This window comes from Trachurus trachurus, assembly GCF_905171665.1.
Source record: "Trachurus trachurus genome assembly, chromosome: 18".
Lineage (NCBI taxonomy): Eukaryota > Metazoa > Chordata > Actinopteri > Carangiformes > Carangidae > Trachurus > Trachurus trachurus.
In genome coordinates, this window is record NC_139909.1 from 6,441,815 (window position 1) to 6,454,857 (window position 13,043).

A 13,043-nucleotide genomic window follows, 5' to 3' on the forward strand; every position below is an offset into this window, starting at 1 on the left:
TGTGTGTGTGTGTGTGTGTGTGTGTGTGTGTGTGTGTGTGTGTGTGTGTGTGTGTGTGTGTGTGTGTGTGTGTGTGTGTGTGTGTGTGTGTGTGTGTGTGTGTGTGTGTGTGTGTGTGTGTGTGTGTGTGTGTGTGTGTGTGTGTGTGAGACTGTGTGAGACTGTGTGAGACTGTGTGAGACTGTGTGAGACTGTGTGAGACTGTGTGAGACTGTGTGTGACTGTGTGTGACTGTGTGAGCCACCTGCAAAGATAAGGAGGAAAACCAAGAAGAAAGAAAACAGCCTGCAGCTAATAGAATAGGAATGTAGGGCTCTATACAGAACATAAAAAAGAGACATTCAGAGAGGGCTCGAACCCTAACCCCTAACCCTCTACTTCACCAAGCTCCGTCTTACCTGATCTTTTTAAGAAGTATTTTTCTAACCTATTGAACAACCTTAAGGATTGCTATTTTGTACTACTGATTGTTTGAAAAGAAGAGTTCCCGCACACATGGCCAACTTGCAGAATTTATTGCATTGCAACGTTTCAGTGCTAGACCTTTTTCAAGCAAAAAAAAAACCAAACATTTTGCTTGAAAAAGGTCTAGCACCGAAATGTTGCAATGCAATAAATTCTGCAAGTTGGCCATGTGAGCGGGAACTCTTCTTTTCTAATTTGGACTTAAAGTGTTCATATAAGTCTTAAATAGTTATATATTCTGACAGCAATCACTTACATAGAGTGTTTGGTCCGAAACACGGGTCTGTCAGTCACTCTGCTCTGCTGTAAGCCGAGGAGAAAACTTCCTTGTATCCTACAACCTTTATCCAATGAGGAGAGAGAACGGCATGAAGGGCTGTGTGTGCAGCCAAGGGATGCGCGTGAATGTGGTGACGTAGGGACGAGGACCAATAGATCCATGACGAGGGCGGGGGCTGCTAACTCCATCGGCTGACAAGACGTTAGCCAAAACGACCGGATCGCTTACTTCTGCTTTAATTGTCACCCTTCGACGCACCTGCACATTTGTTGCTGTTTCAGAGGACGTAACTTCAAAGAAGTACCATTGCAACCTACAATTCACTTGCTGATTTTGATCGAAATGTTTTAGCCCAAAACATGGTTTGACTCCTCTGGATTAACAAGATAAAACTATTAAGCTCCACATACTATGGTTGTGTAGCGTTGATTGAACTTCATGTCGCTCTTTACTGCTCATAGTCTAAAGAAAGTTTCACAAATTAAATTTATGTCCAGTTTTATTAACTCACGGTTTGAACATTGTGTCCTATAGAAGGCCAAGTGTCAAGCCGCAGACTTCACCATCATGTTGACGGGTTTGCCAGAGGGAAACTACAAACACGAGGACATCGCCAAGTTGGTCTGGCCTTATTTCACCAAAAAACGCCGAAACCTTCACTCCCTGTACTACAACGTGATCGTCTTGACACTGCAGAAGAGGGTAAGGAGAAGATTCTGCTTTTTGATTGATTTAATGGTCATTGAACTACATTATTAATGTTTTTCCTTTCTTCTCTCTGCACCTCCAGGCTTTTGTCCGTTTCAGCAATTGGTCTGAATGCTGCAGTTTTGTTAGAGATCACCTCAGAAATCCATTTTCTGTCCAAGGCTCCACGCTGCAGGTCCACTTCGTCTTGGAGAAGACCTCTTTAGTATCAAGAGAGGTATGGATACCTAGGAAATAATTTCAGGATTCACCCTAGACTATAACACTGGAATACTAACATGTACAAGTTCCTTTATTTTTGTTTAACTGCTTGGTTCTTTATCTTGAAGCCTGTTTTAGAGTTCCTCTCTCTTTCAGTGATTTCCTCTAATCCCTTCTGTAGAAATTTTAGACTAGGAGTACATGTAAGCACAGAAATACAAACATGTATGCACACAGTCATCTGTATCTGCACCTCTTCATCTTTTTTTGCAGGAGCTCATGTATAAAACTCTGATGAAATGGTGCAACTCTGTAAGTCATTGAACATTTTTATGTCAGTTGGAAAGCAGCCATCTTTTTGACTCTTTGTTCCTAAACATAAGCTGTTTTTTTTTTTTCAGCGTGTCCCTGATCTGGAGTCTCTGGAGGAGAGGCTGCTCTGCGTGGAGATCTCTCAGACAAGTTTGGATGTCATCAGGATTGTCATGGACGTGGTATCATCCATCGCTGCTTTTGTCGGCTTCCTGCCACTTGCCAACAGGGTACAACAGCAACTTGGCTCGTTAAAGCTCGGACAGATTTTGTAACACAACCTTGAGAGCTACACTTTGTTCTTTCTACTTGTTTTTGTCTTGTCACTTTCTTTATTTTTTCTTTTTCACTTTCTACCTCAGGTGTGTGTTGAGATGGCTGACCCCAGTGGTGTAACAAAGGTTTTGCGGGAGTACAACACTTTCTCACCACACTCTGCGAGTAAACGTGTAACATGGTATGTATGTTGATAGTCTCCACACTGTAAATGTCTTATTTTCTAATCCCCTTTTCTCAACAACTAAACTAACCAACTGATTTTATCTCTGCAGGAGTAAAGTTCAACGTTTTGAGTCGTGAGTATATTCACTTGTTGTCAGATTAGTCAAATTATGTGACCAAAATCTTAACAATAATCAGCATGATAAATGATATGACCCACATTATTTTGGCTCCACATCAGTTGATTGACATGCATAAATATATTTTGTATTTTAGTTTGAAGAGTCTAAAACAGCGCCTTGAGGAATCCAGTGAGGTAACGCTAAACCTTGAACAGGGCACCGTCAAGGTTGAACCGAAGCAACAAACAAAGCCTCCTCCTACTGAAGTTTCTGATAAAGAGTCTCAGCCTGTTGCACAAACCAGTATCTCAGCTCCTGCTAAACCAGCAGCTCCTGCTGGCTCAGGACCGAGTGCCACTGATTTAAGTGACCAAGCAATGGAGGAGGCCACTGAGAAACTGGGACCTGAGACTACCATGGAATCCACCATTTCTCATAAGACCAATGAGGATGTAGAAAGAGTTAAGAGGGAACCAGGGTCACCAACAACTGTTCTCACTACATCCAGTCCAACAAGTGCGGTCAAATATGCAGAAAGTGGCACAAAACTTCTTCATATTGAGCAGGAGACTTGCAGTAGCCAGCACAAACCTACCCAAGGAACCAGGACCCACACTGAGGAAAAACACGTAAGGCCTCTTCAAAATAATTTCCTATTGTATGCTGTGTTTCATCACATTTGAACCCTTCAGAAAGATAGATCTCACTGCAGTTTAAGGAAATTCTCACGCCATATGTTGAATTTAATTCGTCACAAAATCCAGAACCAAATCTCAAGTTTGGTGGTCAAAGGTCACTGGTTGACAAGGCGAGGATGTAATTCTTATTTGCTGTAAATGAAGTGGTCAAACTATTGTTTATCTGATTAATGGCTTCACTGTTTTCTAAATGAATACCTTCTTTCTTCTCATTCCATTGTCAGGGAGATTTGACAAATAAAGTGATTCCCTTGGACTCTCACCTTTTCGATGAGAAAAATTTCAAGAAGGAGAACTTTCTAACTTCTGATGAAGTTGGTGACCAACAGTGCTGCTCCCTCCCCAAGAAATCCTTAGTAGGTAAAAGAGAAGAGCAAATCTCAGATGTACCATCTGCCATACAGACCTCAACAGTGGCCTTGGGTTTAGCCTCTCCCTCATCTTCTTCATCCTCTGCATCATCCAAGTCCATGAACAACAACTCCTCCTCCTCATCTCCTACTAAACCCTCATCTGCTGGTCCTTCTTCAAAATCTCCAGTCAAAACCACCAATGAAACATCCCTGAGTGGTGGGGTTGGATCGTCCACCACTATGCATGAAGAGAAAAAGGTGGAATCAGCAGCTGCTGTTGAGGAGTTGGTAAAGACTCATCCTGAGTCATGCAGAGAATCAAAAGCCCCAGAGAGTGCAGTGGCAAAGTCTGAACCCGAGGTGTCAGCAGAGCCCACTGCTGCAAAAACTGTTGAGTCAAAGAAAACAATAGAAACGCCATCAGAGATGCATCCACCTGCACAGGAACTGAGTCAAGGCCAGATTTTGGAGATTGATGACCAGTCTCTTGAAGCCTGTGACACTGAAGACCTTGACAATGACGTCACTGAACAAGAAACCTTTGAGATACTGGATTCAATTGATGATCAGGTGGGAATGGAAGGTCAGGGCCCTGTACTTGAAACTTCCATTGATCAGATGCCTAAAGAAGACATTAGGAACTTAGAATTGAAGGAAGACACCTATCAGGTAATTGATTCTGAATATCAATCAACAAATACAGAGGCAGAGACTGAAAACAAGAGGAAAAGAACCAATAAACTAGTAGTGACTGTTGGACAAGATGGTCAATCTTCAAGGAGGACCAGCCTCAGGACCAGAGGATCGAATTCTGAAGAGAAGGAGAAATCGCCAAAGAAACAGGACAGATCAGTCAAGAAATATGGAAGACAAACAAAGACAGACACCACTGCAAGAGGTCCTAAATTAGACAAAGACATAGAAGACATCACTGGCGAGATGTATGAAATAGTAGATTCTGCTGAGGATGAAGTGGTTCAAGATGCACCTGTCACAGAAAGGTGTGGTAGAAGGAGTAGTGCTAGAGGAAAGAAAGAGGAGAAAATGACATTGACTCTCAATGAAGAATCTAAAAAGCCTGATAAGAGGGAGGCTTCCTATGAGATTTTAGACTCTGTAGAGGATGAGAGTGCCACCAAAGAAACAATCTCTTTGAGAAGATCAACCAGAGGGAAAAGTGAAAGAACCACTTGTAGAGATTCTTCGAATGAGAAAACAAAGAGAGAGGACATGCCAAAAAGGAGGGGCGCTCCTGCTCGGGACGCACTGGAAAAAACATCTAGGGAGAAGGAACCTCAAAAGGAGAGCAGGCAGACACATCAGATAGAGGAAAAGAGGGAAGACAAAACAGACATCAAGAATGAGGCCAAATCAAGAATCAAGTCCCCAAGGGATAGCACAACACCAGTGAAGAAGAGTCCATCAGAGTCTTCAGTAAGTGCTATGGTGATCCAGGAGCAAGACCAGGAGTGTAACGAGAGGAGGACCAGGGAGAGGGAACGAAGACGCACACAGAAGGCCCACCCACCCAACATGGAGGGAGACTCAGTGGAGGTAAAGATCGAGATTATCATCTGTTCTCAAATCAGATTTATACAGACCAGATTGTTTGAAACGCATAACAACCATGTGAACTGTGTCAGAGTTTTCCATTGACGCAATTCACATCCCATCTCTGTGCCAAAGTAGAAGCTATAAGTGATACAAGCAACATAAGTTCTCCTTTTCCTCGTTCTTCTCCCTATTTATAATCTGCTTCCACATTTGCCTGCTCTGTGAGCTAACACTGAAAGTGAAAATGCTGACATCCGACTGTTGCCGCCATGCTTCCCGTCTCCTCTTTACTTCCGTACACAGGGTGCTGTGTGTGACGTCTTGTTGCTCTTCTGCTCATGCGGCTCACATCAGGGCCATGACCAGTTCACACTGGAGTTTAAAATTGGCCAACAATTAAAAGAGAATCTGAAGTTAAATATACTGTATGTAAAGGAAAACACACATTTGACACCATACACTGATGTTCAACTTCATCTCTCTTTCTCTCTTCAGACTTTTGTGACTTTAGATGAAGAGAAGGCAGAGGCAGACCAGAGTGAAACTCTGAGAGCTTCAACATCTGCAGAATGCAAACATGACGATGAAGCAGGTGTACCAGGTATTTAGAGTTATAACCACACCACCAACCTCAAGGTTCTGGCTACGCTAGCTGTTAACCATGGGGAATAATAATAATTAGAAAAAAAGACCCCTCTGGTTGAGCTGCCATTGTCATCGTTTTCAACTTTAAATCCTTAGTCTGAAATTGTTTCATTAATGCAAAGCTAAATCAGTGGAATATTCTTCTTTTAAGATGCATTGTTTGTACGATCTGAGTCAGTTTAATATTGTCCAAAATGTAAACCTAACATTCAGCCTGGTTATCTTGTTACCTCAGGCGGCCATGGATCCAGAAATAAGAGTTACTGTTAATGTTCTCCAATGTCAATGTTAGATAGATCGAAGTTTCTGACTAGAAACATTGAATCATGAAAACAAACAGCCACTCCTTTCCCGTCAGTGCATAAGTTTGGTAAAACAACAGTTTTCTTTTGGTATCTTCCTTCAGAGGAGAGTTCAAACTTTGTGGCGGTTGATGAGGTGGCAGAGGTTGAAGAGGAGAGAGAAAAGGAAACAACCAGGACGAGAAGAAGCCGCGATAAGAAGAGGACCGGACAAACCCCTGGTGACACAAACACACACACACACACACACAGAGCTTATTATTATCTTGCCTTTTTACTTCTTCACTTATTTGTCTAATCATTTCATTGACTTTTACCTCAGTAAGAAGATCTACAAGACGGGAAAATGTCATTGCACAAGACGAGAGAGAAGAAAAGGAATTGGCTGGTTCTGATCCACCACCAGTCGCTTCACTCGATGCCTCATCACCTTCAGACAAAGATCAGCCGACGTTGTCAAGTCCCAGTGAGCAAGAGATCCAGACGGCAGAAGTGGAAAGAGCGAGCGATAGCAACATCTGTGTAGCTTCTGGTGGACAGGATCTGCAGCCTGAGAAGCAGAACCTGGAGCAATGCATGGAGCAAGGAGAGGAGGAGAAGGAAGGAGGGAGCGGGAAAGACATAAAAGGTACAGAGAGAGGTGAGTGTTTAAAGGGATAGTTCACCCAAAATTGAAATTTCACTCATTATCTACTCACCCTCATGTGGACTAAGGGCTGGGAGAAGTTTCAGAGTCCTCCGTGGCTTCTCTGAGTTACAGGGGGTCTCGGCGTAGCAGTGCATGTCCATATAACGGTTGCAAATGGATACCAACTGTCTTCGTAACAAAAAGACACACCAAAAAACATCCAAATACCTCCATGCTCCTCGTATGTAATGTCCGTCTTGTATTGAAGCCCCAAAATGCGAAATTGTCCCGAAAAAAATTAAATAAGTCTATATTTCAAGCTTGTTTTGCTTCTCGAAGCTTCCGCTACAAGAGGACAGACCCTGGTTCGTCCAAATTTGACGAACTGGGAAGAGGAGCTTCCGTTACAAACAAGCTTGAAATATAGACTTATTTAATTTTTTTCGGGACAATTTCGCATTTCGGGGTATTAGGATGTTTTTTGGTGTGTCCTTCTGCTACGCCGAGACCCCCTGTAACTCAGAGAAGCCACGGAGGACTCTGAAACTTCTCCCAGCCCTTAGTCGACATGAGGGGGAGGAGATAATGAGTGAAATTTCAATTTTGGGTGAACTATCCCTTTAACGGACTTGTGGTTGCAGGTCAGGTGATCTGATGGTTCTTCCCTCTTCTTCTTCTCCTTCAGCTGTTAGTAAAAGGAAGAGTGAGCTGGTCGGACCTGAAGCAAAGAGATCTCGCTCTCAGTCTCCTTCTGTTGCTGCCGACTTCAAACTGCCACCGTTCACCCCTAACCAACCGTTTGGTCAGAAACACACACATAATAATGCTTTCGTTGTACATATACAGTATGTTGTTTTGTGTTTATTTTATAATGCCATTGCTGTTTCTCTCCAGGTCAGGAGTTTGTCGTCCGCAAGTCAGGGTATTTTTGTAAACTCTGCGCTCTTTTCTACTCTAACGAGAGCACGGCCAAGGAGCTGCACTGCAGCAGCCAGAAACACTACGACAACCTGCAGGTACGCAAACCCCTTTGAAAACCCCCGGTGAGAAAAGGATCATTGAGTGTGACGATGTGCATGTGCTCAAGTTTTTTTCTCCCTAACCTAGATGAGTGTTGCATCTCTTCTTGGATAGATAGATGGATGGATGGATGGATAGATGGATGGATAGATAAATAAGATAGATGGATAGATAGGATGGATGGATGGATGGATGGATGGATGGATGGATGGATAGATAAGGTAGATGGATAGATGGATGGATAGATAGATAGATAGATAGATGGATGGATGGATGGATGGATGGATGGATGGATGGATAGGTGGATAGACTTTATTGATCCCAAGCTGGGAAATTACAGCATTCTTGTCTTGTGCTTGAGTGTCAACAGTGAACAGGAATGCATGATGGTTTCCAATGGCAACTAATTGCATGGTAAACATCACATTGTAACCACAGCCAATGTGCTGTACAACAGATTTCAACTTGCATTGACAGGGCAGTTGTAGCTATAAACACAGAGACACCTTAAAGGGATAGTTCAACATTTTTGAAAATTGGCCCATCGCCATGATCCCCCTAGTAATAGCAGTAGGTTCGTTACCTTTAATTGTTGGTCCAAGCTGCTTTTAGATCGGGGGAGAAGAATACCGAGCGGCGCAGCTACACTACGGAGGCTAATGGAATTTCTTGGTTTTGCTCATCAAACTCAGCAAATACACAACCAAAAAACTCAAAAACGCTGTGGTGGACAAGTTGTGACCTGCACATTTACCACGCTATGAGATAATAGCGGAAAGTTAAGAGAAGTGAAGCAAATACTCGGAACTACTTTCTTCAGTGAACCACTGGTCGGAGGGACACAGTGTGCGCACCTCAGCCAGTGCCGTAGTATACGGACGTATCTGCAGTAAACAGGCGCTTTTGAAATCACTCCGCCGAGCAGCCGTCTAGAGTGTAAAGTCCGACTTTGCCTCTAAAACAACTCCATCTCGCAACTTTCCGCTATTATCTCATAGCGTGGTGAATGTGCAGGTCACAACTTGTCCACCACAGCGTTTTTGAGTTTTTTGGTTGTGTATTTGCTGAGTTTGATGAGCAAAACCAAGAAATTCCATTAGCCTCCGTAGTGTAGCTGCGCCGCTCGGTATTCTTCTCCCCCGATCTAAAAGCAGCTTGGACCAACAATTAAAGGTAACGAACCTACTGCTATTACTAGGGGGATCATGGCGATGGGCCAATTTTCAAAAATGTTGAACTATCCCTTTAAATGCCCACATAGGCGATGATTGAGAGTGTGTGTGTGTGTGTGTGTATGTGATCTGTGTATCTGTCAATACATTGTTATTCAGGCCAGTCCTGCATAGTGTACCTTTCAGTCAGTAGTACAGTAGTTTTTCAGGTCTCAATCAACTCTGGACTCTTCTTGCAGCGAGCTCAAGGAACAGACGTGTTGAAACACACCTCTGGTTCATTTGAAGAAGTGGAAGTGGAAAAGATCTGTCAGAGCTCTGACTCGGGGAATCTCCAGCTCCCTATTGGGAGTGGCGACCTCCCGCAAGCACAGGAGACCCGTCCAATCACCATCGACCTGACCAGCGCCGACCAGGAGCAAACCGACTCCATCATCCCAAGTCGGGAAGGGCCTTCCAAGGCTCCTCATGTAATGAACAGGACCAATCCGCTCCCCGGGGTCCCGAATGCCTCCCACGTCGCTGCGAGAGCGAAAGAATCACTATTGAAACTTTTTAACTGTGAAAACCAACTAATTTCGCAGAGGGCCCTGAGGGACGCCAACAGCTGGAACGAGATCTGTTACGCCAGACGAGGAGCAGTCCCACTCAAGAAGACGCCCTACTGGTCTCCATCGCCGGCTCATCTTTGGCAGGTTTTGGCAGAGTCCGTTCACGCGTACACACGACTGCCGCCAGAGGAGGCGCCGGGCAATCGCTGCGCGGTCGGGATCGTCATATACAGCCACAGCGACGGCCCCTGGTGCGAGGTCCGTGCGCGAGACCTCACCCACGTCTGTTTCTTGGCGGCGCCACCGTGAAAACCTTTGAGACGGCAACATCAAGGACAATCCTCCTGCCGAGAAGGGGAACTGGTCTTTGATACGCAAGCAACAGGGCACAGAAGAACAAGAGTTAGTGCAGCTCTGTAGCCAGCCCAGGCCTTACCACAGTAATCACCTGTGTGACTCTCACCAACGGCTGTACTGTCGATCTCCCAGGGTGCATTGTGTTGTGTGTTAACACCACTGGTGATGATTGATAGCCTTTTAAAACCTGTGTGCATTATGAATGGTTTGAAATGGTCATGGCTTGTAAATAATGGCATGTTAAGCTGTTTCATGCATGTTATCACTCGTTTCATATTTAAAAGGATAGTTCAACATTTTGGCAAATTGGCCCATTGCCATAATCCCTATAGTCGTAGCAGTAGGTTCGTTACCTTTAATTGCCGCTGCAAGCTATTTTTAGAACGGCGGAGCAGAGCCGTGAGCTGCTCAGAGCTACGCTATGGAGGCTCATTATGGGATTTCTTGGTTTCCCTCATCAAACTCATCAAATACACAATCCAACAACTCCACAACGCTCTGGTGGACAAGTTGTGACCTGCACATTCACCACGCTATGAGATAATAACAGAACGTTACCAGACAGAGTTGTTTTAGAGGGAAATTCATGCAAAACCGCTGATACGCGTTGCCGTCAGGGACAGTTTTTCATCAAGCAGTCTCTGTATTACCCTCTAAAACAACTCTGTCTCATAACGTTCTGTTATTATCTCTAGCGTGGTGAATGTGCAGGTCACAGCTTGTCCACGACAGCGTTGTGGAGTTGTTGGATTGTGTATTTGATGAGTTTGATGAGGGAAACCAAGAAATTCCACTAGCCTCCGTAGCGTAGCTCTGAGCAGCTCACGGCTCTGCTCCACCGTTCTGAACATAGCTTGCACCAACAAATAAAGGTAACAAACCTACTGCCAAGACTATAGCGATTATGGCAATGGGCCAATTTGCCAAAATGTTGAACTATCCCTTTAACACATTAACTCTGGGTCAAGCCTATAATACAGTGGCCTTTCTTATTTTATGCTTTTACGCTATGGAGACAGTAGCACTTAGATAAAAAGCCTTTTTTTATAAACTGGATTATAGACCATTATCGTGAGCTTTTTTTTTTAAAGAAAAATAAACTTAAATAAAAATAGATTGTACACTCTGCAATCAAATTAAAGTTCCTGTGGTTGGCCTCTTTTCTGAACGCTTCCTGGACAGTCCGACTAACAAAGGTAAGTGGACAGACAGTCAGAGTATATTTAGAATGCTAAAGTATGGACTGAATTTACTTGATTTGAGTTGTTTCTGAAGTTTGACGCTTCCTCTTGATTCCTTGTCAAGTGACACAACCAAGCCAATTACCAGCAGCCAATCGTAGCTTTTACAATAATCTTTGCATATAAATATAGAAGCATATCATATTATGAGGCCATGGGGTGCAGACATCTCTGTGTCATGTTGTCATTGCCGGTTTTTGTCCTACTCTCTGTTCCCAGAAACGCCACCAGAAGTTTCCACAGAAACCATCAAGACGTTCAGCACAACACTGTCAAGGCCCCACGTCTCATTGATCCAGACCTGACCACCTTTTAAAAAAACAAAACAATAACAATGTGAAAATGGTGACCCTTATTCATGTGAATATTGTAAATTGTGAATCTTTTATCTATTATTAATATTTTTCTATGACACTGTACTATTTTTGTATATTTTAAATACATGATCTTAGTGCACTGACTTCCACACTGGTTTTATAGCACTTGACCATAGCATACAGGCATAGTAGTAATGCACAGGTGTGATGGTTTTTAATCCATAAATTGTCAATGTTTGATAGTTTCTACTGCAAAATGTAGCAGCATTTGAAGAATCAAGTGTTGCCCAGGGAGAGTCAGTATAAGCAAAGCACTGAATTCAATCTTGCAGATGAGATAAGGTACAAACTGAAGGGTCCAATCTGTTGATTTATTTCTGTTGTCTAGTTTGCTTTGTTCTGTTTTTCTTTGATATATAAAATTAAACTTGAGTGTCTCTTGATTTCTGGACCACTGATGTCCTTGTATTGTAGACCTTTACCTCTGCATAAAAAAATTTATTTATATATTAAACCTATTGATTGAACCTATTTTTTGTTAAATTAGTTTTTAATGTGTTCATTTGTGTACTGTAGGTGTGTTGATTAAATATTTTGTATGTTATATAAATAACTTTATGCCTCTGAGTCTGCTGTTCTGTCTGAATTTCTATGAGAATAGTGTTGGGTAAAAAAATAAATGTCCAAAAATGGGCCAGTTGAGATCAAGGATCATTTATTTTCCAACATTCAGAGTAACAAAAATCAGCTAAACGTTTTTGATACATTGGTTAAACATGTAAATTAGTGAGATATATTAGTCGAAACTGTTGCTCTGGTATTTCTTAACAAGGTGTTATCTATCAGTGAGGTGGTAGCACACCTGGATTTTAGGTACTTTCCAGCAGAATACTCCCCCTACTGACTGGCCACCTGTTAGGAATACTTGCAACATGAGCACCTGCACTCACCCCTCCCTTCTAATTCCTCTACTGTCTGAGCTGTTTCCTTTTTTCTATCCAACATTGGTGATCAGTGCTGTTCACTTAATAATATTTTCAACAATAGTGCCACTCTTATTTAAGAATAAAATTTTGCATTTATTTTATTCCCAGTCAGTATCTTCACTCTCTTTGAATGATTGCTGGGTAGCCTACCTCCTCCGTCAACAGGTAAACACAAGCTTGGTCAAAAACTCATGCTCTGTTACAAAGTTTTTGACCAAGCTTGTGTTTACCTGACCTGTCAATCTATGCTGGACTCATGCCCTCCACTCAGCATTTCAGCTGCTGCCCTCAGGCTGCAGACTGGCCATACCAAGAATAATGGCTACAAAAAGTAATGTATACCATCAGCTGTGGCCCTCCTCAATAAGGAATTGTTATGTTCAACACACGTTTTTAATACACAAACATGTTTTTAATACATGCAGGAATGTTCTATCTATTTTAACCCCCACCCACACAGAGTGCTGTACCGACATTGTTTTTATTTATTTAATCTATTCATTCACATATGAATTTTCTGTTTGTCTGTCTGTCTGTAGGATGAATGGACAATAAAGTTTTTTTCTGAGTACTGGGATCTGAATTTTAAAGCGTTTTTATCATTATTTATTTATTTTTTTTTTTTTTAAATCAAAACAGGTTTGATTGATATGTCATATGTGTATCATTTTTAATAAGTGGCAGCAAAAA

At 42.6% G+C, this 13,043-nt stretch overlaps 1 protein-coding gene across 4 annotated transcripts in view; it reads left to right on the forward strand.

Moving 5' to 3' along the window:
* The window catches only part of LOC311002097 (uncharacterized protein), a 34,186-nt gene extending 22,209 nt beyond the window's left edge, over positions 1–11,977 (forward strand). For 2 of the 4 annotated variants that reach the window (XM_083993325.1, XM_083993328.1), the window contains 14 exons: positions 1,280–1,447; positions 1,536–1,670; positions 1,928–1,966; positions 2,056–2,196; positions 2,329–2,423; positions 2,518–2,541; positions 2,684–3,158; positions 3,452–5,134; positions 5,630–5,735; positions 6,186–6,302; positions 6,404–6,721; positions 7,395–7,511; positions 7,604–7,725; positions 9,141–10,171. In XM_083993325.1, coding sequence (XP_083849451.1) covers positions 1,280–1,447; positions 1,536–1,670; positions 1,928–1,966; positions 2,056–2,196; positions 2,329–2,423; positions 2,518–2,541; positions 2,684–3,158; positions 3,452–5,134; positions 5,630–5,735; positions 6,186–6,302; positions 6,404–6,721; positions 7,395–7,511; positions 7,604–7,725; positions 9,141–9,761 — 4,161 coding nt within the window. In that variant the 3' untranslated portion in view covers positions 9,762–10,171. Of the gene's footprint in view, positions 1–1,279; positions 1,448–1,535; positions 1,671–1,927; positions 1,967–2,055; positions 2,197–2,328; positions 2,424–2,517; positions 2,542–2,683; positions 3,159–3,451; positions 5,135–5,629; positions 5,736–6,185; positions 6,303–6,403; positions 6,722–7,394; positions 7,512–7,603; positions 7,726–9,140; positions 10,172–11,269 lie in introns of those variants that run through there. The other 2 variants (XM_083993327.1, XM_083993326.1) reach the window with 2 other exon arrangements.
* The last annotated feature ends 1,066 nt before the right edge of the window (positions 11,978–13,043 follow it).